Here is a 27,357-nt window from a genome sequence, read left to right on the forward strand (position 1 = left end):
CAGATTTCTGAGTTTCTCCTCTATAATTCATCCTCAACATGGCTGCTAAGAAAGTCTTCCTAAGGTATAGACCAGACCATGTCACTTCTTTGCTCAAATACATTCCGTAACTCTCTTCTGCCTTTGGAATAAAGTACAAATAGCTGGTGTTCATAGCTTCTCTTCCTCCTCCTCCACAATCTGGCTTCCTCTTCCCTTTCCAGATTTTCTTTCTATTATTTCTATTCAAGCAAAACTGGTCTAACAGTCATCCTTTGCATTCTCCATTCCAGCTCATCTGTGTCATTACCCAGGCTATGCCTCAGAGCTGAAATGCACTCCTTTACCTCCAGCAGAATAAAGTTCTTCAAAGGCAAGAGCTATTTTGCAATTTGCCTTTGTATCTTCAGTATCCTGGAGCAGTACCTTATATACAGTAGGTCATCAATAATTACTTGTTCAATTGAGTTGTTATTCTTTTATATATGGTACTAATTGGATAAGTTTTGGGGTTATTCTCTTCTGAATGTACCTCTTGGACTTTTCTTAATCTACAGTATTTCTTATGTTCAGCATTTTCTTTAGATTATACCTATTTCCAGCCTCAGTTTCTGGATTAGTGTTTTATACTTGGGTCAGACTCCTGCACCCTTGGATTGTGTGGGCAGGCTCTGCTTGGTCCCGGATACGATGGTAAAGAGTAGCATTTGACTTCTGCAGGAATTCTTTGTGGCTCACTTTTCTGGACTCTTAACTTAGATTTTGGCTTTGGCTCCTTGCCCTCATGCAGTCCGAAACATAGAATTGGCTTGAGCCCTTGCTGTGACCCTGTTAGGTTCTAACCATATTGTGGTGGTGGCAAACCTCCAGCAAGATCTTCTTTGCTTTGCAGGTGCTACCCTGGCACATTCACCTGCTGAGGTTACTGCTATTGGTGAAACATGTACTGGTTGGCCTTGTCTCCTCTATGGTTCAGGCACAAGCTGCTTGGGTTCTGTTCTGGGAATCAATTGCCTGGATCTGGATTAGGTGCAGGCTGCCTGGGCCCTGGTCTGGCCCTTTCTTCTATAGTAGTTTATCAAAAGTTGGCTACGTCCTTTGCTAGAGGACAAGTCCTGTCTCCTGCAGAGGCTTAGGTGTGGGCCATATCCTAGGTGGCTGATCTGGCCCTGTCTCCTGCTGTGACTACTTGCCTATTTTGCATTCTATCCACTCTGTCTATATCCACCTAGAGCTTATACAGGATTGTGGCAGCCTTTTTCGTGTAGGGTATAAAAGAGCTTACAGCTATTTCTCTGGTTTTCTTTGTTATTTCTGGTACATTTTTATTGGGCTATTTGTAAGGAATCTAGGCTCCTCTAGGTCCTAACATACCTCCATCTTCCCATAATTCTTGTCAAATTTAATTACACCTCTGCTCTTCATAATAATTCTATTCCTTCAATATTTAGCTTGGGCAATACTTTCTTCATGAAACCTCCCATCTCCACAGTTGTTATTACTTTCTTCTTCCTCAAAAATTACCTTATATTTCCTTGTCTCCATACTAGTTGCATCAGCCACAGCAGAATATAAACTATGAGAACCCTTAACACACACAGATCCTTCCAGGGTAGGTGCTTAAAAAATATTGAACTGAATCGAATTGCTATGAATAGTAGTTAATTGATTATATTACTTTGGAAGAAATCAAGAATAATATGATAATATCCTGATATTATATAACATAATATAATGTAATAATACAACATTGTAATATAATATATAATAATATTTTATATTATAATATAATGCAATATACATTAAGTATCTATAATGTAAGCATTCAGTACTCCTATTCTTACTCCTCCTCACTCCCCCAACCAGAGTAAGAAGTCATAAATGAATAAAAGCACACTTTATATTTTTTTCCAACTTCTTTTGGAAATGCTTTTCACTTGGACAAATAATAGCTCAAATGTTTTATGGTTTACAATGTACTTTGCTCATATTGACCTTGTGAAGAACACAATACAAATATTATTATATCCATTCATCAGATAAAGAAAATGAGGCTGAATGGGTAAATAATTCAGTGGGGCCATATAGTCTCTGGCTCTGAAGACTCAGTAAGTCTGTTAATTTCTTTAAAAAAAAATCAACCCTGGAACCTTCCTGTCACACTCAGAACTTGTTCTTTGCTTTGATCTTGTGTTTGCTGCCTGGCATTTTTGCTTTATTTTTATCCCCCACCCCCAGTGCTGAACTCTAGGAATTTATTACACTCACCATCACAGAGCTAATAAGTAGAGTTTGGATTTGAACCTGTTCAAACCCCCTGTACACTATTCTTTGCCTTCTCAGACACTGATAAGCTGACCTATTAAAGTTTAAAACAACATTAAGACTTTTAGGACATCATGTGTAATTCTTCCTGAAATATAATTTAAGTTAATAACTAATCATGCTAATAACTAAAATCCATGTTACAATATCATAGTAGCTACAAAGACTTCCCTTAACTCATACAACTGCCACTCTCTATGTACAGGGTCAATTGCTTGAAACAGCTTAAAACTACGGTAAAAATCTTTATTCAAAGGAATAAGAACAAAGAAGAATGAATGAAGGTTCTCATTAAATTATATGTACAACAGAATCTTAAGCATATGTGTTGGTAAACAAAATGGGCTCTTAGCACTCAGTTCAACCAAGTGCCCTTGAAGAGTTTGGCCTTTGTTTCCTTGATTAGATTTGGGAGTCCTTGGTGACCTCCTTGCCTCGGGAGAGGGCCTAGTTTACACATGAGTTTGAGAGGCATGTTTGGGATATCAGAGGCTTTTAGACCACGTGGGTTTAAGTTGCCTCTCTGTGATGATTCTAGGTCACGTGGGTGACCCTGAAAAAGATATAAAACCGGGGGTTGGCTTTCTATTTTTTGGAGCTCTTACCCACAGCCATGGTGGCGCTTGTGACTCTGGGCCAGCTCTTGTTATGAGCTCCCGGGCTGAACCTAGATGTTGGTAATTATGAATTGTATTTGGTCTGTCCATCGATGTTTGTAATTTGTTTGTATTTGCTCCAAAGTTCAGGGTGCTAGCTTTTTCCCCTGAACTAAGTGAATGGTATTTGTATGCTGGATTAAAGTAAACTTGTTAACCCTTTAATGTTGCTTTCCTTAGTAAAGCAGATCAAAAGAACCTGGGCTTTTGCAGCATGCTGGTAGCATGCTTGTTGTTGGGCTTGTGTTGGTTTTTCACCCCCACAACAGCTGCTAGCCGGATTGTTGAAACAGCATACAAAAAAGCAAAAAATAAAACTGGAATATAAAATGTTATTTTGAGAAATGCAATTTATTATTTGTAGTCTACCATTTTGAGTGAGTGAAAGCTATGGAAATTATATATTTATCCCTATTAAAATTCTTAAATTAGAAACAAATTGTGATAGCATTGTTTCCAAAATTGTGTGGCATTTTTCTTAAAATTATTTATTCATTCACTTGTCCAACAAATATTTATTGGGAACCTACTTCCAGAAGGGTACTAGGCTAGACACTAAGATATATGACATAATTTCTGTCCTCAAGAACCTTCCTGGCAAATATTCTCTCATCTTCCACTTCAAGGAATAAAAGAACATTTTTGTACTAGGTAGCCAAAGAATTACTTGGTTCCATTTTTAAATTATGCAATAGTCTAGCCACCATAGTATTTGCAGGCTAAAAGTATATTAAGTGTATTTGTTGAAACAACAGGCCAGCTTCTCCTCTGAAAGATTTCCCCTTTTTGTACTGTAATTCTGCCTTACAGATAGCATTCTTTTAAAAGGAGGCTTTACAGCTTTGGAAGAATAAGCTGATTTCACAGCCAGTTTTGCCACCGCTATGGAAAACAGGCTGCATATGCAAGCCAGCTGAAGTCATCTGAACTGAAAAGGATTAGAGTTGCTGCAGCCACCGATGCTGTCAAATAGCAATTGGAAACAGCTCCTCCAAAGTGCTGCATGAAAAAATCAGGAATTCCTGTCTACAACTCCCCAACCCATTGGATTTTTAATCAAAGCTGGCAGAATATATTGTAAATTGGAAATATGCAAGCAGTGATGAAATCAAACAAGAAATTGTTCCAGATTTCAGATTCTGGCTGTCCTAGACTTCTTTCTAGGTCCATCATTATTGTCATCCACCAATTAGTTAAGGCATAATCTCTGCCTGGGGCAAGGGTCCCCGAAAATTTCCCTCCAAAAAGGAGCATTTACTTATTAAGTCCACACCACTCCCACAATGTGGAGTACTCACAAACTTCTCTTCTTCACATTAACATTCAGTTACCTTAATCTAACTCCTTTTTTTAGTGGCATTTCATTAGGTTATAATAGAATAGCAAAAAAAAAATCAATCAATTAAAAGTAAATAAAAAGAAATATTTCTTACCAACTTACTTTTAGGGAAAAGAGGGAAATATTGATAAAAAATTAACCTGATGCCACTTAGTTTAAAAAAAAAGCTTCATCCTGGAATATTTACAGATTCAACCATTTTACTACCTGTGTGATTTTGGACAAATAACTTCATCTCTCTAGACCTCAGTTTCCTCATTTTAAAATGAGGGAATGCAGTCTTTGATACTGTGAATCACCCTCTTCTCCTTGATAGTCTCTTCCCTCTACTGGATATCTCCAATTCATCCTGTATGCATCTTGTTTGTACATAGTTGTTTTCTTGTTTTCTCCCTATTAGACTGACATCCTTAAGACTGTGTTTTACCTTTCTTTGTATCTTTGCACAGGAGTGTTTGCCACAGAGCCTGGCAAACAGTAGGTGCTTAATAAATGTTTGTTGATTAATTGACTAAACAAACATTGAAGTACCTTATCGCTCAGAATACTGTGATAATAAAAATCTCTCCCATTATCTTTCATAATCACAACTCTCAGAGTCAGAAGGGATCCCAGAGGCCATCTAATCAAACCCATTCATGAGAAAGAATCAACTCTACAACAAATGTTCAAATGTGAAGGAGAAAAATATTAGAGTATGCTTTTGTTCTCCTGCTCAAACTAGTGGGAAAGGGAGAAATAGCCTCAGGAACTCTGCATATTTAAGCCTTATTTGCCACTTCCTGGTTCATTTCAAATAACTAGAAGGCAACTTGTCAACTAGGCCAAGGTACCTGAGCAATAAAGCATCTAATACCATTTCTCCTAGTTCTGCCTTCTAGTGTCAATCAAATCAAGTGTTACCCTTCTTCCACATGATAGTCATTCAAAAACTTGAAGTGACTTGCCTAAGGTCACATAGGTAATTCAAGGACCACAACTCGACAGAAAAATATTACTTCAATAATTTTGTTTTCATTATACAGAAGGATTGTTAGATAGATTTGTATGTTTTACTGAGCAGATAAGTGAAAAGGAATTAAGAAATCTCTTGATGAGGGTGAAAGAGGAGAGTATAAAAGCTGGCTTGAAGCTTAACATCAAAAAAACTAAGATCTTGGCAACTGGTCTCATCACTTCTTAGCAAACAGAGGAAGAAGAAATGGAAGCAATGTCAGATTTTCTATTCTTGGGCTCAAAGATCACTGGAGATGGTGAATGCAGCCATAGAATTAAAAGACCCTTGCTCCTTGGAAGGAAAGTTGTGCTAAATCTGGACAGCATAGTAAAAAGCAGAAACATCACCTTACTGAAAAAGGTCAGTGCATTCAAAGCTATGGTTTTTTCCAGTAGCAATGTATGGCTGTGAGAATTTGACTATAAGGAAAGCTGAGCACCTCAGAATTAGCACTTTTGAACTGTGATGCTAGAGAAGGGCCTTGAAAGGCCCTCGGACAACAAGGAGGTCAAATCAGTCAATACTTAAATTAATTCAGGCTAGTCCAGGAGTGGGGAACCTATGGCCTTGAGGCCTGAGGCCACATATGGCCTTCTAGATCTTTAATCCTTTTAATAAAAGGATTTGTTTCATAAAATTTGGATCCAATCAAAAGGTCAAACTTAAGGATTAGATGAGTCACTGCAAGGTCAAATATTAAAGCTGAAGCTTAAATACTTTGGCCACATAATGAGATGGAACTCAATGGGAAAGACCCTGATGTTGGGAAAGACTGAAGGCAAAAGGAAAAGGGGACAGCAAAAGATGAGACAGATAGCATCATGGAAATAATGAACATGAACTTGGACAGAATGTGAGAGATAGTGGAAGATAGAAGGGCCTGGAGTGCTATGGTCCACAGAGTCAAAAGGAGTTGGACACAACTGAATGACTGAATAACACAGCTGACCTAGTAATTTCCTCCATAGTCCATGAACTTAGTAGGTCACAATTTACACTGGACTTGTACTGGTGTCATTACCCTCAGGATTTCCTTTCAAGATCAAGTATCTCAATTCTCATTACATACCTCTCTCCTTACCTTTCTCTAAAAATGATGACTGTCATCCAACATATTAGGTATCCCTCCTATCTTCAGACATCATCTACAAATATGACAAACCTGCCTGTCTTGGGGCTGGAAGGAAACAATCTCCAACTACATCTTAAGTCATTACTGATTAAAAATTTAAACTCACAAATAATATACTAAGGCCCTTAGAGATTTTCATCTGTCAAAGAATAAATCATTTATATTCATAGCAAATTTACTAAATTCAGAAAAGTCACTAATACCAAAATTAGTTTTAAAAAGGTCAGTTAACTATATTAATATTAATTGCTAGTATACTACATCCAGTAAAATAATTTTGCTATTTGTATAATATTCTGTTAGAAATGTGTAGTAATATAAAGTGAATGAGTTGTAACTGATATGGTGAGCTTTTATGTTAAAAATGAATTTTCTCCCAGTTTTGTAATTCTCAGATGAAGTCTGTTGTGATTAGATTTTTAATACGGACAAAAGTCCATTAACAGCCTCCTGAAGTTTATACAAAAATGATTTCAATAAATAGAGTATATCAGTTGGAACTGCGAAATTTCAGTTCAAAAAAAGTGGATCATCCCAGCTACTGGGTGAAATGGAAAAACAGCAAATACAATAAGGGCCCTACCTTTGGTTAAGAAACCTGAAAAAGAAATTACCACAAGGGTGGCAAAGAATTTTGACTCTTAAAGAAATTATAATGATGACTTGCTTTGTAATCCAAGTGGTTTCTTAAAAACATTTTTTAGATTTTGTTTGTGTATGATGCTTCTACACTTTAGAAGATTACTGCTCTAAAGGATGAGGAAAAAGGGTTTTTCCTTAACTGATAATTAACTAGAAAATGCAATTAAACTAAAAGAGTTTGTTCCCTGTTGTTTTTCCTGATGCAATGGGAATTTTTTATTTTCTTTTATTGATTTTTATTATTCAGAACTCAGGGCCTTTCTGTCTGCAACTTTTGGTTAACTGAAATCCTGTCTTCTGTTAATATTAACCTCTCCTGACCAAAGTCCAACTCATGGAATAATAATAGCATTTAAAAAAGACTCTTGACATTCCTGAGATATGAAGTCAAATAAGAAAAAGAAAAGAATGCAGCATCTTAATAGCCTCCCCAAAATACTTTATTTGTGGGAGAATTTTCCTGACACCAACTTCATGACATGTAAATCCCTTCCTCTCAATTAGTCCATTGTGACTTCTTTAAAAGATAGCCTTGTAGTTTTTTAAGTGTAGGATTTTGCAAACTCAGTGTTTAATCTGTAACCTGACTTATTTTACCCAAAGAATCTGCTTAGCTAGGTTTGTTTCCATAGGGGATGTATGAGATTACAACTGCTTAATTTAGTGTATTCAATTTTTATGACATCGAAGGAAGTAAAGGATTGTGAATCTGTCTTTTCTTCAACATTTATGGCCTAAGTGAAATGTACAAGATTTTACCTCCAAGCCTAATTCCAACTCTGACTAAAGCCCTGAGTTCTCTGTCACTCTGATGGAATTTTGTCTATAAAACACTTTGCTAAAAATCCTAATAGGGGCTCAGTTTTTTTTATTGAAATTTGAACCTATGCTCAAGCAAAATAATAAAATCTAGGTTTTTCTTATATTTATAATTTCTGCATTGTGATAGATTTATTTCAGCAGCACTTACCTATCACATGAACTCAAAGAGAAGTTATTTCTTCCACAACACTGACATTTTTTTAAAAATTGTACTATAACAACAGCAGGCTATGAAATTTGGAAGGAAGATAACTTACCTGTTGCATTAAATATTTTCCAAGAATTTTCAGAATATAGTAACCCCAGTAGAGATGAAGGACTTGCAGGATCAAGAGTTGCACATTGAGGAAAATGTATGAAAAGAAAGGCTTAAGGTACTGTAGAGGTATAACCAATGTGCAGTATAAAATCCTAAAAAACAAAATAGAAAATGAGAAATTTGTCACAAGAGAAATGTCTTCCCTTCCCCTCCCCACCCCCTTTAAAAATCCTAGGCAATTTCTTTTATATATTTGGAATAAGAAAATAAGCACCATTTTCCTCCCAGACACACAAAAAACTCTCATCACCTCTCTATTCCTAGCATACATTCAACAGGAAACATTATTCCCATACTCCTTTTCCTAGCAAGTAACAAAGGAAATGACACTTACTTCCAGAATCCTGGAAGGTAAGTTAAAGTAGAATACTTTTGGGGGGAAGTTGTAATGCAGTGATGCCTTAGGGGCTAGTGAGGCATGAGTCTCTATCAACTGCTAAGAACTGTCCTTTCTCAGCTCTCCATCTAACAGTCCCCCTCCCTCTTTCATTTGTTGCCTCTAATCTACAGTGGGGTTAGAAACCAGATAACTGAGTTTATTAGAATTGTATATGATACATAATCTATATCAAATTGCTTGCCTTCTTAAGTAAGGGGAGGAATGGGAGGGAAAGAGAAAATTTGGAACTCAAAGTTTTTAAAAATGAATGTTAAAAGTGTTTTTATATATAATTAAGACAAATAATTTTTTAAAATTTTATGTAAAATGAGATTATTGATTTAAATCTAGAGATTCAGACAGAAAGTCCACTCCCATCCCTGTTCTGGCTTATTTCTAGAAGATTTTGGTTGCCAGAAGTCTTACTTCTAGGTTGATGGAATATTATTATATTGTTGTTTACCCCTCCTTTCCCAAATTTAGAAGAACATAGGGTGTGGAGACACCCATTATTTTATTGAGAGAGGTTAGGATCAAGGCTCTCTCCTGGGGCCTCTTTGTTTGTTTTCTATTATCTCATTTGGTAATGTCAGTTCCCATGAGTTCAACTATCATGGCTATGCATACAATTCCAAGATCTATATATCCAGGTCTAACTTCTCTCCTGAGCTACAGTCCCACATTCCCAACTGCCTCTTCAATATCTCAAATTAGATGTCCTATAAACATCTAAAACTCAACATATCCAAAAGAGAACTTCTGATTTTTCTACCTAAACTCACCCTTCTTCCCAACTTTGCAATTATTTTCTAGGACACAATTGCCCTCCCAATAACCCAGGCTTACAGCCTAGGGATCATCTTTGACTCTTCACTTATACTCATCTAATACATTACCAAGTCTTGTTGAAATGACCTACACAGCATTTTATATGCATCCTCTTCTCTCAGTTTACACAATCCTGGTGTGGACCATCATTACCTCATGCCTGGATTATTTCAATAGCCTTAATGCCTCCTTGTCTCAAGTCGTTTTAAAAAATGAATGTTAATTTTTTTTCCAATTGGAAAAGGAAAGTTATGGCAAATCTGGACATCAGGGAGGGTCCTTAGAGACCACCTAGTCTGACCTCCTCATCTTGCAGATGAGGAAATTGAGGCCAGAGAACTGAAATGACTTGTTAATGGTCACACAGGTATCAAGTAGCAGAGGCTACTTAATGTGAGTGCAAATCCAGTGCCTTTTCCACTGTACTTACTCCCCTAACTATTAATGGACTTGGAACCAATTTAAAATTTTTAGCAACATATGGAGAGCACAGAACATATGTAACAGTCTACAAATGCATGAATAATTAAAATGAGAAAGGTATCTAACTGTCTTACATCCCTAAGAGTACAAAAAATGGGCTATAATTGCTACCCAAAAGGCTATAGTTTAGATGTTAAAAAAATTTAAACTACAAAATTCATGAAGAGTATCAAACTTTTTAAAGAATAGGTTAAATAATTCTGTCTTCGATATTTATAGAGCAACATTGCCCAGAGTCAGAGGAACAGCTTGGATGGAGTTTTTTCACACTATGATTGCTTGATATTGTTTCCATGATACAAAAGCATAGATAAAAATCCCTCCCCCTTCAAAGTATACAAGTTAATTAATGAATAGAATGTTATGAGGAAATTAGGCTACTAGGTAATTCAATTAAAATAATTGCCTTTATGCCTGATACTGTTAGGGCCAAGAACTTTTAGAAAAACAATGCAAGGAATTTTTATTTATTTTGAGGACCAACTAAATGGTATGGTTGCTAGTAAGGGAAAGAGAAGAAAGAAAGGGAAACCAGCATGCACACAGAGAAGAGGGAGACATGTGAGAGAAAATTAAAGTACGGTAGAAGTGAAGAGGGTTTAGAAAAGGAAGGAGAGGAAAAAACAAATAAAATGTTATTTTATGGAACAATATTTAATTTTTATTTGTTTTTTCAGGGCTATGGGTCCCCAAGAACAATTTAAATTAGGCACAAGCACTGGTCAACTGGTCAGTATTTTCTCATCCTGCACCCCTCTTTCCATATTATTGGGGCTGGGATAGGGAATCAAATACCACATTGCAGATTCCCTCTAAAATGTCCACCATAAGTGCCCCCAAAATGAATTCTCCCAGATGAACTGCCCCAAAATGATATATGGAGCTACAAAGTTCATTTTATACCTAAGTGTGGGACCAAGCTAACAAAGGAGGAGAAAATAATTCTCTTTTTGCAGTGATCAATGCAATTGTGTATAAACTACAAAGCCACAGATCAGTGGAAAAAATATAATAATTAGTCTTGCTCATTGCTCCACAGTGGAAAAAAGCCTACCAAGAGGTACTGACTAGAAAACTCTAGGATTATAACATGTTGAACCTTCTATATTGAAGCATGTTGAAGCATCTATATTATAGTATGTTGACTGGTCTAAAATTTCTACAGTCACCCAATTGAGAAATGGTCAAAGGATATGAACAGGCAGTTCTCAGAGGAAGAAATTAAAGATATCTATAGGCATATGAAAAAATGCTCTAAATCACTATTTGATTAGAGAAATGCAAATCAAAACAACTCTTAGGTACCACATCTCTCCTGTCAGATTGGCTAAAATGACAAAACAGGAAAATGATAAATGCTGGAGAGGATGTGGGAAAATTGGAACATTGTTACATTGTTGGTGGAACTGTGAACAGATCCATCCATTCTGGAGAGCAATTTGCAACTATGCCCAAAGGGCTATAAAAATGTGCATACCCTTTGACCCAGCAATACCACTCCTAGGGCTATATCCCAAAGAGATCACACAAGTCGGAAAGGGACCTGTATGTACAAAAATATTTATAGCAGCTCTTTTTGTAGTGGCAAAGAATTGGAAATCAAGGGAATGCCCATCAATTGGGGAATGGATGAACAAGTTGTGGTATATGAATGTAATGGAATACTATTGTGCTATAAGAAATGGGGAAGATACAGACTTCATAATAACCTGGAATGACCTATGTGATATGATGCTGAGAGGAGCAGAACCAGGAGAACATCGTACACAACCACAGACATACTGATTCTGTGATGACTAACTTTGATAGACTTGGCTCTCCTCAGCAATGCAAGGCTCAGAGACAGCTCCAAAGAACTCATGATGGAAAAAGCTATGCACATCCAGAGAAAGAACTGTGGAATCTCAAAGCAGATTGAGGCAAACTATTTGCTCTCTTTTTTGGTTTTGTTTCTTCTCTCTCATGACTCATTCCATTGGTCATAATTCTTCTTTGCAGCTTGACTATTGTGTAAATAAGTTTAATGGGAAGGTTTATGTAGAAACTATGTCAGACTGCATGCCGACTTGTGGGGGGCAGGGGGGATGGGAGGGAAGGGAAGAAAATTTGAAATTCAAGAACATGTAGAACTAAGTGTTGTAAACTAAAAATAAAAAAATCTAACAAAAAAAATTTAAAGGAGTTGTATTCTGGCGGTCCCCACCCAATCCTAGAACTTAGCATGAAAGGGTGTGCAAAATTATTTGGTTTTTTTTTGTTTTTTTAATCCTCCTTTTCTTGGTTTTTATTATTTCTGCAATGACAAAATTCCTGCAATATTACTAAACTATCGCTGGTGCAGTCTGAGTCTAGAGAGGCTAAACCAGTACCATAATAAAGGGTTTCATCACAAGGATCTATATGGTAAACTCAATAAATCTGAATAATCATATAAAAAATAAAAATAAAACTTCTACAGTCAGATGAAATACTTTCTCAGCTTAGTAATGAGTAAGGCTCAGTGGACTTCAACAAGAAGAAATCTGTAGATCAGTTGAGACTTCAAAGTCTATTTCATAGAGATTAAACTCCCAGAAAGCTCAGCAAGAATTGAAGAGAATTGCACTCTGAAACAGGCTCTTAAGCAAGTAAGAGCTGAAAACATGCCAGATCACATCTTACTAACTCAACTTGAAGCCCAGAAACCATAGTAAGTGGCTGAGCCCTTATAGATATCTGGGGCTTAAAAGTATAGGATTTAATACCAAGGGACACACACATACACACACACACACACACACACACACACACACACACACACACATACACACGTATGTATATACAGATATATAGATAGATGCTAGTTACAAATCTTTTCTTATGAACATGGCTAAATACACTTATTCATCATAAACAACAGTAGAATGCTAATACCTTCTGCATTAGTTAAAATCAAAGTTACTGTTAAGGTAACATCATTTGTGTTACAATAAGCACTAATCTAAACATATAGGTCAAATGTGAGACTCTCCAAAACCATATCTTAACCAGTAAGAGATTTGACAATGAAGCTCAGACATTTTCTGAATTTTGTGTCACTTTAAAAGCATAAATTTCATTAAAATTCATTTTGTCTTCATCCAAATAGGATTTTGTTCTCCTATCCTATTACTTAAAACAGGTGTGCCAAATTTGACTCTAGACTGAACTCTAGTTTCCTCTAAACCCCTAAAGAAAATGTCTACCATGATCAAAATACCTAAGAATAATTAACAAAACACTTCTGGTTCACTGAGGGAAGAGAGCTTGTGGAGGAGGGAGGGACAGTGCTCCTATCATCCTGATGTCTGGCTCCTCTATTCAGTGGCTATAGGCTATAGTGTTACAGAAAACATCCAAAGCTAACTAATGTCCAATTAGAATTAGTCCTTTGTGGCAAGTCAGTGTCCTTGAACTACAGTCCTACCAGCTAAATATTAAAACCTAACAACAGCATTGATCTATCTGCTAAGATTACGTGACATTTGGGCTGGAAGAAAATACGTGCTAGACCAAAAATATGGTTTTGGGTGGTTCTCTCCAAAGCACCTGTGGCTTCTTTACTAATATTATGTCTTTTTGATTTATGCCAAGATACACACGTAGAGGTATATTTATGAGAGGAAAGGCTTTCAAGAGAGATGAGATACTGATTCTTCTCTGCCAATCCTAATATTAGTTTTCCCAATTTCCATTTACCTTTCCATATATATACGCTTAGGTGAACAGTTCCCCCTTTGGCAATGATCCCTATGCAGACGAGCTTTGTGGCTGGGTCAAGATAACGAATCAGTTATATCTATGACCAATGGCAAATGCCTCTTGTGAAAATATGCTGATGTTCCAATCTGAGCAGATGGAGAATCTATAAGATTCGCAGACAGATTCATGTTCATTAAGGGAGAACATCTAGAGTGAACATAAGAACTGGCTATAACAAATTCTTTTGCTAACGTACTTTCTATTTTAGTGCTCCCAATTTCTGTCACTCCTCAACTATACTTCCATTTTGTATCTCTTACACTGGAATGCCAAGTGTGTTTTCTTTTTTCGCAATGGCTTGAGGTGTGTAGGTTGTGTGGGGGCATGGTGGGAAGGGTTCTACAATGGAAATTGCTTCCATAATGAATAAAAGACTCCTTCATACTTTTCCTTCCATTTTGTTTCATACATTTTGTCCTTATAGCTACAGATCAACATTCTGTTAGGAAAAGAAAGGTGATACAGTTCTTTGACTTTAACATCCTGCTATAAGCTACCTCAGCAAATTTAAGGACAGGAAAACTAAATTCCACAAAAATATGATAGCAAATAACCTTGGCCTACTTACCGGAAGGGGAAAATTATTAGGCGGGTAATAAAGAATACAGCAGCAAAGATGAAAAATAGAATATTACATGTTCGCTTCCATCCAGCATAAGAAAACATTTTAGCAGACTGAAAAAAAAAAGAGAGAATTCATTCAGAAACAAGTAAACAGACAAACTTTCAAGAACAGTTGGAAGCAGCTTTAGAATAATTTAACTTATGCACTGAATATCTCCATTCAACATAGAAAGAAGCCAAAAGATGTTAAGAGAAAAATGATACGGTGGGTGGGCCTGACAGTAATTAAATAGGTTACAACAGGCACAGGACATAGAATTAGAGAGCTAGTATGGACCTCCCAGACTATCTAGTCTAATTCTCTCATTATATAGATCAGAAAACTGATGCCCTAGGGCATTAAGTGATCTTCTCAAGGTCATATAGATAGCATTAGAAGCAGAAGTAGAGCCAAGTCCCCAACTCCAGAGATAGACAGCCTTCCTTCCCCCTTCCTTTCTTTTTTCCTTCCTTCCTTTCCTCCTTCTTTCCCTCTTTCCTTCTTTTCTTTCTTCCCTCCCTCATTCTTTCCTTCTTCCCTTTTTCCTTCCTTCTTTCTTTTTTTCCTCCTTCCCTCCCTCCTTCCTTCCTTTCTTGGGTCTCCCTACCTTGCTCAGGCAACAAATACAGCAGCCATTCATGGGTGATCAGCACAGGAGCTTTGACCTGCTCCATTTCCAACCCGGGCCAGCTTCCCTCTCCTTAGGCAGCCCCATACCACCTCCCAGTCCACTTCCCAGCTCATTATATTCGTGGGAGATTTGGTGCAAACACCTCATCTGCTTAGCCCACTGCAGCTCAGAACTTCTGAGCTCAAGCAAACCATCAGCCTCAACTTCTCCAGAATCAGGGATTATAGGCGTGCTTACAACATCCTGCCATCAGCGCTCTTCCCACTGTGGCTGGAGTGAGGTAGTATTCTTCATGGCCCTACTGCTTACTGAAATCGACCCTCAAAAATTGGTTTGTTCTCATTTGTCTTATGTTGACACATGCTATTCATGTGCATTGCACTTACTGGAAAGAACTCTTGCTAAGTCCCTTAGCGTAGAAGGAAAGTTAATGTGCTGTAGTTCATTCATTCAAGGCTCATTCATGTTACTGTTTGGCAGCCATTTCAATCACTTCTACCCATTATTGCATTTGATATATTGGTGGCTAACATCTGAATTGATTTTTCTTCTGATCTACTGTATTTCCCCATGTATAAGATGCACCCCTTTTTGAAAAATTTGGGGTCTAAAAACTGGGTGCATCTTATACACTGGTTATAGATTTTTTTTTACTTGCATTTCCTGCTTTTTTGTGCTTGTTGTCTTTGTGCTCATTGTTTGTTACCAGTATATTAGGTTACGTTTTGCCACGTTCTGGCCAGGAATGGCTCAGAAAATATTTTTGTACAGTGCTGAATTCAAGTTAAAAGTGATCCAGTTTGCAAAAGTGAATGGAAATCGTGCTGCTGAACATAAGTTTGGTCCTCCTCCAACTGAGAAAACAATCTGAGACTGGCAACGGGAAGAGGAAACCCTACTGAAAACACCATGGCAGAAGGCCATGAGAGGCAAGTCAGCAAAATGGCCTGATTTAGAGAAGGAACTGAAGATATGGATTGAAGAGCAAAGGGCAATTGGAATTCCTGTGTCCACAAAGATGGTTCAGCCTGAGGCAAGAAGAATTGCTGATGAAAAAGAAGTTGCTGATTTCAAAAGAGGACACAACTGGTGCTTCAGGTTCATGAAACAGAATGGACCAAGCATGTGTACACCCACCAGACTTGCCCAAAAGATGCCTGAAAGCCATGAGCAGATGAATAAAACTTGAGTTCAATAACTCAGTGTAATACATCTTTTTTTCAAATTTCAGGCCCCAAAATTAAGGTGCGTCTTACACATGGGGAAATACAGTATCTGCTGGTTTCAGGAAGTAGGCTGGGCTTTCATACTTGGAGGAGGAACAGAGGAAGACTACAGAGGGTAGAGACAGCTAGAGTACAGCTTATCTTAATACAGGGATAGCATGAGCCAGAAAAAGAGACCTTCAGAGTTTAGATTAATTCAAATAGGTAACATATTTGAAGAGTAAGGATTTGGATTTTATCACTTGCATATAAACAAAGTAAGAAAATGGCGCAGACCATGGGATTGGCATTTTGCAAAAAATAAATAAATAGTAAACTCTTAGATCTTTTAGGAGGCTAATATGCATGAGTTGGGGGAAGGGTATAATAAAAAGAGAAATGAGTTTGGAGGGACAGACGTGGAGGGGGTGGAAGGGATTGGAATTAGACTGAGATATGCATAAGAATGTGGAAGGAATCATAGCAGAACAAATATGTAAGCAATATAGCATTGTCATGAAGCAGAATTAGGACTGGCAAGAATGTACTAACAAGAACTTTGTACGAGTACAAAGAAACAACCCTTCTAATTTATCTGGTATTTATCAGGCCCTTTTTAAAGTATTAGGTCTAACTCTCTCCATTGCACCATGCTATCTTCCAATAGGAGTGAACTTTTATTATAACGTTCCCTTCCCAGGGCATTACTATTTCATTCTCCTTAGGAAATAGCAAATGGGGGGTGGGGGGAAGTAAGATTTACACTGAAGGCATTCAAAAGGTGCAGAAATCCTCTTCTTCAAGTTCAAACCAAGAAATAGGACTGAAGTACACTTCAGATCTACTGCTCTCCAAGATCACTAAAATGAAACTTTATATAAATCTAAACAATTTATCATTATATGGTTCTAAAGTTTTAGGGGCTCCTGGGGTTTAATATATTAGGTTAAATATAACTATTATTTAAAAGATATGTAGAAGTATTAAAGAAATTATATCAGAAATATTTAAACAGGTATACAAGAGGTCCTCAGAGGAAGAATTACAGTAACTAAGGTTGTTTAACCAAAATAAAAGAAGGCTTAGAAAATATTGTCTTCAGGTATATGAAAGCTAATCAGATTTCATTTGAGGCAAGTCCTTAAGACTAGAGGAGCTCTATCTCTATGAGGGTCCAAACAGAGGCAAAAACTGTAACAGTTATAATGCCATAAGTCAATTGGCGATTTTTTAAAAAATTATCCAGGGAAGGTCTGTAATCTCTATCCTTGAAGGACCTTAAAAACAAGGCATGCATTGGATAGTAAAATGTTTCCTTCCCTAGATTAGGGAATTGAATCAGATTATCTTTTAAGGATCCTTTTAGTCCTATGAGTCTATGGATCTACTATGATTCCTCTAGTCATTTGTTGTTTCTGTTATCAGTAAATTTTTATAAAATATGTGCTTAGTGATTCTTTTTTAAAAGAAATCTTATGCTTTTCAATAAAGAACTATTTATAGTCACTGACAAAGTGAAACTTTGTCATAGTTTATCCATAAAAGGACTCTGAGCATTATAACATTTCTCTTCTTGACAACCATGGGCCTCAAAACCTTTTCAAATATTAATCAACTTAACTTCACAATGTATTCCCTGTGGTATTATTAACAGCTCCATTTGACAGTTGTGGAATGGAAAATGAAGCATTAAGTGATCTACCAAAGCCACAATGGGAGGAAGTGACCATGTCAGGCATAAAGCATATTCCTTGTCCCAGGGTCTAAGTCTCCTCCATTAAGATAATAAACCTGTTATTTCAGTAGATAAGTTGAAAACATGTTAATCAGTAAGTTTAGAAATAACAGAGCAGTACATAATTTTGAAATTCTTGTGAGGATGATCTTTTTTTAGGCAAGTGTAGAGAGATAATTAAAGGATTTGATGGATAAAGGAAGAAAAGGGAGAGGAATTTTAACATGTATGGCTACATTTGCAGAAAAACATGGGAAATTTAACATATCATTTATATTGCTAAGCCGTTGCTTTTCTTATGCATATACAGTATGAGAAAAAAAGATTTGTTTGTATGCTTGTTGAGCTTATACACAATTTAGAAACAATTTCTAATTCAGCTAATATTTTCTATGTAATAATGTAAATAGCCCTTAAATAAATCTAGCTGACTACTAATTGAAATGTACCACAGATCAATCAATATTCAATTTGAAGTCATTTGAAGCAAGTTGACTGTATTCACTGTGTTCATCATTAATATATTTTAATGAAGACTAAAGATGTATCTGGAAACACTCTTCTTAATAACATCATTCAACCAAAACTGCTCTCACCAAAGTTACCAACGATCTATTTTTCTTTTTGATTTAATCTTCTCTCTAGGTTCCCATGACACTACACTATCCTAGTTCTCTCCGTATTTGTCTATTCCATCTTAGGCTTCTTTGCTGAATCTTAATAACAGTCATGATGGGTGTTCCCCAGGACCCCATCCTAGGCCTTCTTCTCTTCCCTCTCTCTACTATTTCATTTTGATCTTATTCAATTCTGATTCAATTATCATCTCTGTGTTGATGTTTCTTAGATCTACTCATTAAGCCCTAACCTCTTTCTTAACCTACAGATTTGCATCTCCCACTGCCAGTTAGACACCTCAACATGGGTATCCTGTAGATATCTTAAACTCAATATGTCAAAAACTGAATTCATTATCTTTTCCCAAAATCATCCCCCTTCTGAACTTCCCTATTATTGTGGAAGACATAATTATTCTCAGCCCAGGCATCACCCTTGACTCTTCACTTTTTCTCAGCCCTCTCATAACTAATCTATTATTCTCTATATATTCTCTCCTATAACAGTATCACCACGCTAGTGCAGCCCTTCATCATGTCACAACTGAATTATTGGAATAGTCTGGGTGAGCTCCACCACAAGTCTCTTCCCACTTTAGTCCATCTTCCATTTAGATGTTAAATTAATCTTCCTAAAATACAATTCTGACCATGTCACCACTCTACCCACCATTCAATAAAACTCCAGTGGCATTCTAGCACTTCCAGGATGTGCTGGTAAGCAAAATGGGCTCTTAGCACTTGTGTGCCCTTGAGGAGTTTGGCTTTTGTTTCCTTTGATTAATTCAGTGTATTTCATTGAGTCTTGCTAGGTGCTAAGCCCCAGGCCCAAACCCCAATTAGGTTCTAAGCCTATGTGGGTGTGAAGCTCCCAGGGTACTAAGGGGAGGTGCTAACTCAAGAGCCAATAGTAGAAGCCTAAGTTCTGGTCATTCAGATGCCAGTTGATGATGTCTGAAATGGTATAAGAAGAGAAGACAGAGATATTTTCTCAGGGCTCTCACTGTTGGTGGCTCAATGATGCAGAGACTCTGGGCAGCTGTAGCTAAGAGCCCTCCAGCTTGTAAACCTGGATGTTGGGACTTTGTTAAACTCTGGTAACTATATATTGGCATTTGAATCAGACAAGGTCTGTCTGTCGATGTTTGTATTTTGTTTGTATTTTGCTCTGAAGTTCAGGGTGCTGGCTTTTTCCCCTGAACTAAGTGAGTGACATTTGTATGCTTGATTAAAATAAGCTTGTTAACCCCTTAACGTTGCTTTCCTTAGTAAAGCAGATCAAAAGAACCTAGGCTTTGGCAGCATGCTTGTTGTTGGGCTTGTGTTGGTCTCTTCACCCCTACAACAGCTGCTAGCCAGATTGCTGAAACACGGGATCAAATATAAAATCTACTTGGCATTCAAAGCCCTTCACAATCTAGACCCCTCCTACTTTTTCCATTCTTCCATTCCATTCCATTTCCATTCCATTTTTTCATTCCATTTCCATACACTCCCACCTTCCCCCATCACACACTTAGCAATCTAATGACACTGGTCTCTTTCCTATTATTTATACAAGATTCACTTTAAATTGTAGAAACTAAGACCCAGAGAAGTTATGACTTGCCCAAGATCAAATATGTAGTAAAAGGCAGAGTTGTTTTGGGCTCAGAGTTACTGACCCAGGTCCTTTGTTTCCAGATCTAAGTCTCTCCACTGCATCAATAGGAGAGAGCTTTCATTATAATGTTTCCTTCCCAGGGTATTAATATCACACTCTCCTTAAGAAATAGCAGTTGGGGTGTGGGTAGGTGGCAGGGAGAAAGTAAGATTTGCACTTAGGGCATTCAAAAGGTGCAGAAATCCTCTTCTTCAACTCCAACCAAGAATTAGAGTTAAAGTACACTTCAGATCTACTGTTCTCCATGATCATTAAAATGAAGCTTTATATAAATCTAAAAATTTTATCATTGTATGGTTCTGAAGTATTAGAAGTTCTCAGAAGATTAAGGTCATTATATAATCACCATAGCTATCTTCAGAAATGATTATGTGAAGGAGGGGGAAAGAAAACTGAGTTTGCAAGACGGAAAAACCTCGGTAGATTCTTTAACACAAGGAACTTCAAAAAAAACTTTGGAAAACCTGAGAGAAGCAAACCATATGGAGATTTAGAAAGTTTCTTTCCTTCCATTCTATTCCTATATCTACCCCAGATAAAAGGGAATAGAAACCAGTGTAATGGCAAGCAGGGTGGGACTTTTCGCTGTTTTTTGTTTGAGTGCTTCTCCTCTAAGGTGATCAAGTGCCTTTGACTGAGTCTTGCCTTTGTTTCAATCAAGAGTGTTTGACTGAATTGGGAGTCTCTGATGACCTGCTTAAGTCACAGGGAGGCCTAGGTCACGTGGCTTTGAGTCACATGATTGTGACACCCTCTAACCCTGAAGAAGGGTATATATGCTCTGAGGTTGGCATTTTGTTTTGGGGGTTTCACTCATTGGAAGAGTGGTTACATGGTTTGGCCAGACAAGACTCTGCGTAGCCGTTAAGAGCCTCCACCTCCACCCCCAGCTTTGAAAACCCAGATATTGGTGCTTTTATCTCTGGTAATTGTGTATTATGATTTGGTGAGACAGATAGAAGCCTGTCTGTTGGTTTCTGTTATTCTCTCTGCTTGTAATTCCTGTTTGTAATTTCTGTTTGTATTTTCTCTGAAAGTTCAGGGTGCTGACTTTTTCCCCTGAACTAAGTGAATGATGTATGTATGTTTAATTAAAGTAAGACTGTTAACCCCTTAAAGTTGCTTTCCTTAGAAAAGCAGAAAAAGAACCTATGCTAGCAGCCCTCCTGTGTGTTGGTGTTATTGGTCTTACACAGCCACAGTACCTACAAATAACACTGTTGTTACAGTCAGGAAAAGGAAGTAAGAAAAAAGGTAAGGAAAAGAAAGATGGAAAGGAAGCTGTGAAAGACTTTCTGGAGTGTCATTTAAGCCTTAAAGAAATGGTTTGGAATTTAAGTCTCCCAATTTGAAACATCATTTTACTCCCAAGCAGTATCATTAGCTTTCTGCCAAAGGCATGAACCTTACACAAGTGCAGTCTCAAGATGATAGGAGCTAGAAAGGATACCATAGTGAATCTAGTTCAACCCTCCCATTTTACAGATGAGGAAACTGAGGCCCAGAAAGACTAAATGACTTGCCAAAGATCATATAGGTATTAAGAGGACTACCTAGGAGATGAATCCAGGTTTTTTGACTCTAGATCAAGCATTCTTTTCCATGTAACATGTTGCCTCTGAACTCAAACTGAAAACCAAAATGAAACCTCTTCCAAATTATCTTCCTTGCTTTTGTCTATCTGCATCTATGAAACTAAAGAAAAGAGTTCAAAATTCTTGGAAGTACTGTGTCTAGGACTGAATAAGAATAAAAATGAAGAACTGAGAAGAAGCTCATAAGCAATATTCTGTTGGGAATAAAAATTCAAGAAGTCATATTTGTTTAAAATTTCAAATTTTTACCTCAAGCCAAATGTCAGCAACATCATGGACGAGCATCACCAATGTCCCACTACGAATATAATTAGTGCACCAAGAGAAGCTCATTAAACTTAAAGCAGCCAGATGATGGATGACATGGGCTAGAAAATCCTAAGCAAATAAATAGATAGATAAAGAAATTTCAACACTGACAAGCAATTAATCACCTAGGAAAGGTCATTATCATCATATTATTCCACTGCTTAGAACACTGGGCATGTATCTATAGGTATATATGTATGCATATACATATAAATACAGATTATCAACTTTTATCAATGTATATATGAATGTCACTTTAATGTTACACGTATGTACACACACATATGCGCATATATATATACATATATATATGTTCATATACATACATACACATTTATTGTTCCAAAAGTCTTCCTGTGATTTTAAACTTTAAAGCTACACTAAGAATTCTAGAATATAGTTATCTTTCTCTCTATCTATACATACCCCCACACAAATACATTAACTGGTATCCCTAAGATTAGTTAATAGGTAGATTTTTAGTATATTGGGTAGACTCTTTATGGAGAAGTAATGAGAAAATATGAAAAAAGGGATTATATAAAATGAGAAGGTACAGAAGGGTTTATGACGTAAATCAATTGAGAGCCTGGCCATACCAAGGAAATCCATCAAAATGTGCATATAATGTGTGTGTGTATATATATATATATGGGTTATATGTGTGTATATATACATATTTATGCACACATAAATTAATTGTTCACATGTATATAGTACGTTAATGATTATAAAGCATTGCTGTTTCATTATCTCACACATAACACACATTTATGTTTTTATTTGAAGGTACCCAATTCCTCTTAAAATAAATGAAATGGAAATAGACCATCACAAAACTAATTGCAAAAAATGTACTAGGCACATCATTTTATGATTTATCCATGTGATACACTTGTTGCTGCTTTTAAGAGGATTCTTCAATTAGACTCTTGAATAAATGAAACTTATGACAAAAATTTTAATGTATTTTAAGTCTAGAGAAATATGTACCTACAGCAGTATGCATAAGAAATGGACAAAAGCTTGAGTTAATGGAAGAAGAAATGTTTTTGGACATACAGCTCTTTTTTTAAAAAATGCTGCCTATTGTTTTTATATCACATTCATTTCTCTATCACCCACTTAGGGAATCGTCCTTTGTTATAAATATTGGAAACATAGTTAAACAATATCAACATACAGTCTTCTCAGGGTTCATTCTTACAGGTTTTTATTTTTCCCAGTTCACTACAACAACCATTCTCTTAGTGACAGGAAAATGAAAGCATACTCCCACAATCAAACACCACATAGATGGTTAAGATTTTTCCTTCCTGATCTCTAACTATTCTTAGTGTTCCTTAACATTTGCTTAAATATTAGTGATATGCAAATCCACTTTCTCTTTTGGGTGTAGCACATGACATACAACCCTAGATTGTAGATGTGATCTGAATCTACAATATTCTCAGTCAGATGGAGTGCTTGTATGACCAAATATGTACAGTTTGGTAGGTTCATGAGTAAGAACTAGGAAACTGAATGGTTCTAAAGAAGAACCACTGACTGACCTTAAGAAATAATTTAACATCTCTATGATTAAATTTCTCTGCCAGTAAAGTGAAGATAGTGATACTTGACAGTTATTCCCACAAGGATTTCTGAAGGATCAGAAAGTTTTTCCCAAGTAATTGGAAAGTACTATGACTAATTCAAAGATAATCATGAAATAAATATATGATTATGACCAGCTCTAGAGAGTGTGCTTTCATAGTTAGTCAATAACATTCTGCCTTTTGAAATTATGATATTAAAGACTCAAGCCAATAGGAATGGAAAACCTCATGCCCATATTTCCACTGATGAGGGGTAGAGCTTCAAAGTTAGAATTGCTACAGTAGTTGGACCACAATCAGTTCCCTATCAAATCTTTACCAAAAGAAGAAAGATAACTAACAGAGTATAATTAGTAGTACACTCTACTACTGTAATATGCAGAGAAGCAATGAAACTGAAGATGTCCTGAAACATAAATTTTAAATTAGAGGTTTTGAAGACACTAATAAAGAAGTTTTACATGTGATACTTGCCTTTCTCTTGACATCGGAACCAAGTCTAAACAGCAGGGACCAATAAAAACTCATCTCTAAAACGTAGTACCAGTACTGAGATGGTAGTAATGGCTAAGAAAAAGAAAATGTTCATTACTTTTTTATATATAAAAGCATTTGTTTAATGGTGTTATCTGTGGAATTCAGAAACAGACTGCTTTTATAAGGGATAAGTATTTAAAAAATTAAAGTCTGTCTTTGTTAATTGTAATTTATTAAGTAATTATTAAAAGCTACCTTATGAAATCTATTATCTAAGGTCAAAAGCATGTGTGTTAAGTAAGGTGGCATCCCTGCTTACCCTTCCCAAATTTGCAGTGATTAACTTATTAACATTATGGAATGTTTTCTGACTAAAAGTCCATGAGACACTAGGCATTCTTTAAAGCCTAATATTATAAAATTATAGAATCATAGAGAGCTTTAAAAAGGATATCAGAAGTCATTTAGTGTGGCTCTTTCATTTTACAGATGAGAAAATAGTCCCAAAGAAGTTGTATGGCTTGCCCAAAATCTCATAGGTATTTAAATGTCAGAATCAGAATTTGAACTCAAGTCCTATGACTCTCCAGTCAGTGTTCTTTCTACTGTGCCACAATGTCTCTCAAGAACATCTGCTAAAAGGTCACTGGGGTCAGCCCCATTCAAGAGCAGAGTAGGCAGTCGCCTACGTAGCATAATTTGAGGGATTTAGCAATGTTCATCTGACCAAGAATATTTCTTCTATTCATCTGGTATCAGCATCTTTGGTTCCCACAATTAGAGCTACACCTTAAGAACCTTCTGAGTTAAGACATTATATGTTATATATTAACACGGGTTAATTTATTTGATTAACTTATTAATATTCATTGTTACCTAGTCAAGCGTCCAAGAAACTAAATAATGTGGGAAGAAACAGGGAAAGCTAGAGACAATTTTAATGCTGGTGGGGCCCTCCAAACAGAAGCCCGAGTCAATCAAGGGGCAACATGCAGGCCTTAGGGTATGCCTTAGGGGAAAAGGGATATTACAGGATTAAAGACTAACTTTGCCAGTTTTCCAGGTTTGCCCAAGGCTGTTTTTGTTTTACAATACTAAAAGAGTTAGGCTTACCTGCTTTGGATAGCCATTCCAAACCTCCCACAGATCATAAAGCCAAGGTTTCTAAATATAGAAAGGAGGGAGAGGGAAACAAATTAACTATGCACAAATGGAATCTTTTATCAGAAAAGGCAATATTTTTTTTAAAATTCAATAAACATTTAAGTACTTAACTAATTAAATGCAAGGCACCAGGCACTGTGCTAAGTGCTCTAAGTAATTTGGTAGCACTGAAATATCTGATACATTTTGTAATATTCTTTTCTCTCTCTCTCTCTCTCTCTCTCTCTCTCTCTCTCTCTCTCTCTCTCTCTCTCTCTCTCTCTCCATATATATATTTATATATATATATATATACACACACACATATATATGTATATATATACATATATATATGTACACACATACATATGCATATATGCATATCTATCATATATAATAAACTATTACTAACATAGCCAACAATTCTGTTTAAAGAACCATATTACAAAGGGTATAACTGTTCCTAAAATGCAATTTAAAAGAAGTTACTTCTGAAATAATTAATGCTAATTCTATATCAGCCCTCCTAAGGAAGGCCTGGATGGATGATGATCTACATCTTGGAGGAAGTACCCACATCAATGAAATCATACATTAACTCAAAGTACAACATGATTAATTTTATCGTAAGAATCTCAATAAAATGCTTTTCAAAGTTGTTTACCTTACTGACACTATTACATCATAATAAACTCATAGGCAAGACGTTTTAAAAGACTAGAGTCTAACAAAAGATATTAAAAAGGTAACTTACATCATATAGAAATCCAATGCCAGCAATAGTTAAGAATAAATAAAATGTAAATCTCCAGCTGCCAAAATAAAGGAAAGTATTCATTCAGAGAATTATGTAATGTTAGCCCTAGAAGGAACCTTCAAGATCCACCTAGTCCAATCCTTGCATTTTTCATATGAGAAAACAGAGGTAGCGCCATAGCATGCTGAAAAGACTACTTTGTTCAGATTCAGAGGATGTGGGTTCAGATACTAGCCCTACTACTTATTTCTGTCTGCATGAATTTGGTCAAGGTACAATCCCTCTTGAACTCAGTTTCCACATCAATAAAATGAAGAAGTTGGACTAAATGATTTCAAGAGGTTGCTTCCAGTTCTACATCTATGATCCCAAGATCATACTGCTTGTTAGGGATTGAGCTAAAACTAGAATTCAGTTCCCAGGATCATAAGATCATAAACCTAGAGACAGAAGGGATCTCAGACGCCATGTGGCCTAGCACTTTAATTTTAGAGATGAGAAAACTGAGGCCCAGGGAGGTTAAGTAATTTTCCCAAAGCAACTAAGCTAGTAACAAAAAGGAGACTTTTGAATGGAGGTCCTCCAAACATTCTTTACATTATCAAACTGGCTCTTTTAGGTACGTGTCTAACTGTCTTTCTAGACTGATGCTTTCTTTGTAAAAGTAATAGAAGAAGGAGATATTTTCTACCTAACAAGGAGTGATAAGAACATATTCATTTAAAAGATTTTTGACTTAGCCAATGATATCATTTTTACATTATATACCCAAAGCAGTTTTTTTAATGAAAACTTTCTTCACATATAACCTACTTCTTCCAGGGAAATCTAAAATACAGTCTTATCCCTCATTTCCTGCTTCCACAAGAGAAAAATTATAAGGTCCAATTATTCACATCATAGGATCAAGAAAATATCCCAAAGGATAACTATCTAAAAGTTTCCAAATGAGGTCTCAAAACTGTCTCAACTTACTTTTGCACTTGCTTATGAAATGAACTTGCATTCATAGAACATTTCTATGTATTTTTCTTATTTATTCCAACTAGGGTTGGAATAAATAAGAAAAATCTGGCTGGTATGAGAGAGTATAATGTGAAAGAATAACCTTTACTAGGCAAGAATCATAACAAGGTCATAATTTTCAGTATCATATCTATTTGGTTGCCTCAAAAGAGTTAAATGTAATTTTCCTATATTTATTAGTATAAGACTAAATTAGAAGAAAAAATTGGATTTTTTTCTGGAAAAGCCAAAAGTATCTGGGAGATTGAATCTTTAAGAGGCTGGTAGTGGGAAAAGGGCAAAATGAGGAAAATTAACATTGAGAGATGACCTTGAC

General features: G+C 36.3%; 1 protein-coding gene across 1 annotated transcript in view; it reads right to left on the reverse strand.

Annotated features, from left to right (window-relative positions):
• CERS3 (ceramide synthase 3) overlaps positions 1–27,357 on the reverse strand; it is an 85,688-nt gene that overhangs the window by 25,298 nt on the left and 33,033 nt on the right. Inside the window, exons 5-10 of the mRNA XM_036736876.1 lie at positions 26,013–26,070; positions 25,229–25,279; positions 24,113–24,205; positions 21,981–22,109; positions 14,250–14,356; positions 8,150–8,303 (exon numbers count right to left, since the gene is read on the reverse strand). Coding sequence (XP_036592771.1) covers positions 8,150–8,303; positions 14,250–14,356; positions 21,981–22,109; positions 24,113–24,205; positions 25,229–25,279; positions 26,013–26,070 — 592 coding nt within the window. The remainder of the gene's footprint in view (positions 1–8,149; positions 8,304–14,249; positions 14,357–21,980; positions 22,110–24,112; positions 24,206–25,228; positions 25,280–26,012; positions 26,071–27,357) is intronic.

This window comes from Trichosurus vulpecula, chromosome 8, assembly GCF_011100635.1.
Source record: "Trichosurus vulpecula isolate mTriVul1 chromosome 8, mTriVul1.pri, whole genome shotgun sequence".
Lineage (NCBI taxonomy): Eukaryota > Metazoa > Chordata > Mammalia > Diprotodontia > Phalangeridae > Trichosurus > Trichosurus vulpecula.